The following is a 2076-nucleotide window of genomic DNA, read 5'->3' on the forward strand; positions in this document are numbered from 1 at the left end:
CCCCTGGTGGGCTGAGCTGGCCTCTCTCTCTCTCTCTCTCTCTCTCTCTCTCTCTCTCTCTCTCAAATAAATAAATAAATAAATAAATAAAGGAAATCAAAGTCAGCATGAATTGCATAGCAAGATTTTTGTTTCAAAAAACCAAAACGAAAAAATTTTTAACCTTTAACATGGAAATCCTACAAGCATCCTATTACCAGTGTACATAATATACATTTATAAACGCTGTACCACAAATTAGCTGTCTTATCTTTTATACCATTTAAACAACTTTCTTAAGAACTGTGTAGCATGGTGGTACATGCCTGTAATCCCAGCTCTCAGGAGGCTGAGGCAGGAAGGATTGTTCCAAGTTCTAGACCAAGAGAGGTTACAAAGTGAGCTCAAGGCCAGCCTGAATTGCATAGTGATTTAAAAGGTGAGGGAAAGCCAGGCATGGTGGTACACACCTGTAATCCCAATCCTCAGAAGGCTGAGGCAGGAGGACTGCCAAAAGCTTGAGGCCAGTCTAGACTACCCAGCAAGTTCCAGGCCAACCTGAACTACATTTTGAGACACCATCTCAAGAAAACAAGGGGTTAGGGTAGACCCTTTCAGGTCACACCCCACAGTGACATACCAACTCTTGAATCAGGCTTTACCTCCCAACAGCATATTTACTATACACTCACCCATAGATTAATCTCCAGGATCCAATCACATCCAAAGGCCCATCTATGAGCACGAGGTTTTGTGAGAACATCTTGATATAAACCACACATCCTCAAACCAAATTCTTAACTTGAATTCACGCATTCATACTCATATTTTCTCCCAGTGTTAAGAGATAAAACCCACAACTTTGTTCACAGTAGGTAAGCACTGAGGTACATCCCTAGTTCCTCATATAAGTTCAGGTGCACAAAGCAAGAGACAATCTGGTAAAGCCAACACTGATTTACTTTCTGATTTCCAACCTGAACTGCACCATTTGATTCACTACAGAAGACACTGAAGTTATAGTATTTCTGGTGAACAGCTCTTAACTGAACCAAGTAAGACGCAGTAATCAAAACTGCCTGAGATGTAATTACCTTTAAAATAGCAGGCATGCTTACATGTACTGAAAACGTCTCTGTGAAGAGTTTGTAGAGACACTCCTTCATGTAACATGACCTGTTCCTGTATCTGCTCAGTGCTTCAGCAATTTGACTCAAATTGGCTCCTCCAGCAACCTGAAAAACACAGCCCTAATAGGTTTCACTGGTCATCCACAAGTAGCCTTTTCTGAACTCCCAGGCTTTGAGACAGTACCAACAAGTGTTTGATTAAATATCCCAAGCTATTTAGAATGTTCTCATTTAAACATAACTCTAAAAGATTCTTTCATTAACTTCAGCACTTTTTAACAGAGAAGTTGAGTGTGTTAATAATTTAACAGACAATTAGGGGCTGGGGAGATGGCTCACTAGAATAAGGGCTTGCCTAGCAAGGGCAAGGGCCTGAGTTCAATCCCCAGTTCTGAGAAAAAAAAAAAAAAAAAAAGCAATTAACTGGTGGCATCAGAATCAAATACAGTATCATCTTCCTATAACTACATTACACAGGCCAGGTGTGGTGGTACACACCTGTAATCCCAACACTTGGGAGGTTGAAGTAGGATTTGAGGTCAGCCTGGGCTACAAAGTGAGTTCAAGCCCAGCCTGAACTACACCATGATATCCTGACTCAAAAAGAAAACAAAAACAAAAAAACCCCTACATTACAGTTAACACCTCAACTAAATGATGGGTAGTAAGTTTTTCAACAACTAGTAATAAAGTTTTCTAACTATTCAGAGAAAATTAAGGGCAAAGCTTCACAAAATATGAAAATGCAGCGATCAGTAGTATTTACTTAGCATTATAATTTTTCCTTCTATCACTGAAGTATATACATTAAATAGTCAATAAATACTGGGCCTGAAACATAGTGGCAATCACCTGTATTTTGTTATCACTTCTTTCCACAAACACCCTCTCCACCATCTTCTTTCCAAACCTTAAAAAAAAAAAAAAAATTTAAAAAAAAATTGGGGCTGGGGAGATGGCTCAGTGG

At 39.4% G+C, this 2076-nt stretch overlaps 1 protein-coding gene across 4 annotated transcripts in view; it reads right to left on the reverse strand.

The window, feature by feature from the left end:
• The window catches only part of Zyg11a (zyg-11 family member A, cell cycle regulator), a 58843-nt gene that overhangs the window by 30762 nt on the left and 26005 nt on the right, over positions 1-2076 (reverse strand). For all 4 annotated transcript variants that reach the window (XM_023724166.1, XM_023724165.1, XM_004639108.2 and 1 more), the window contains one exon: positions 1074-1214. In XM_023724166.1, the coding sequence (XP_023579934.1) occupies positions 1074-1214 (141 nt within the window). The remainder of the gene's footprint in view (positions 1-1073; positions 1215-2076) is intronic.

This window comes from Octodon degus, unplaced genomic scaffold (genome assembly GCF_000260255.1).
Source record: "Octodon degus isolate 3935 unplaced genomic scaffold, OctDeg1.0 scaffold00107, whole genome shotgun sequence".
NCBI classification, from domain to species: domain Eukaryota; kingdom Metazoa; phylum Chordata; class Mammalia; order Rodentia; family Octodontidae; genus Octodon; species Octodon degus.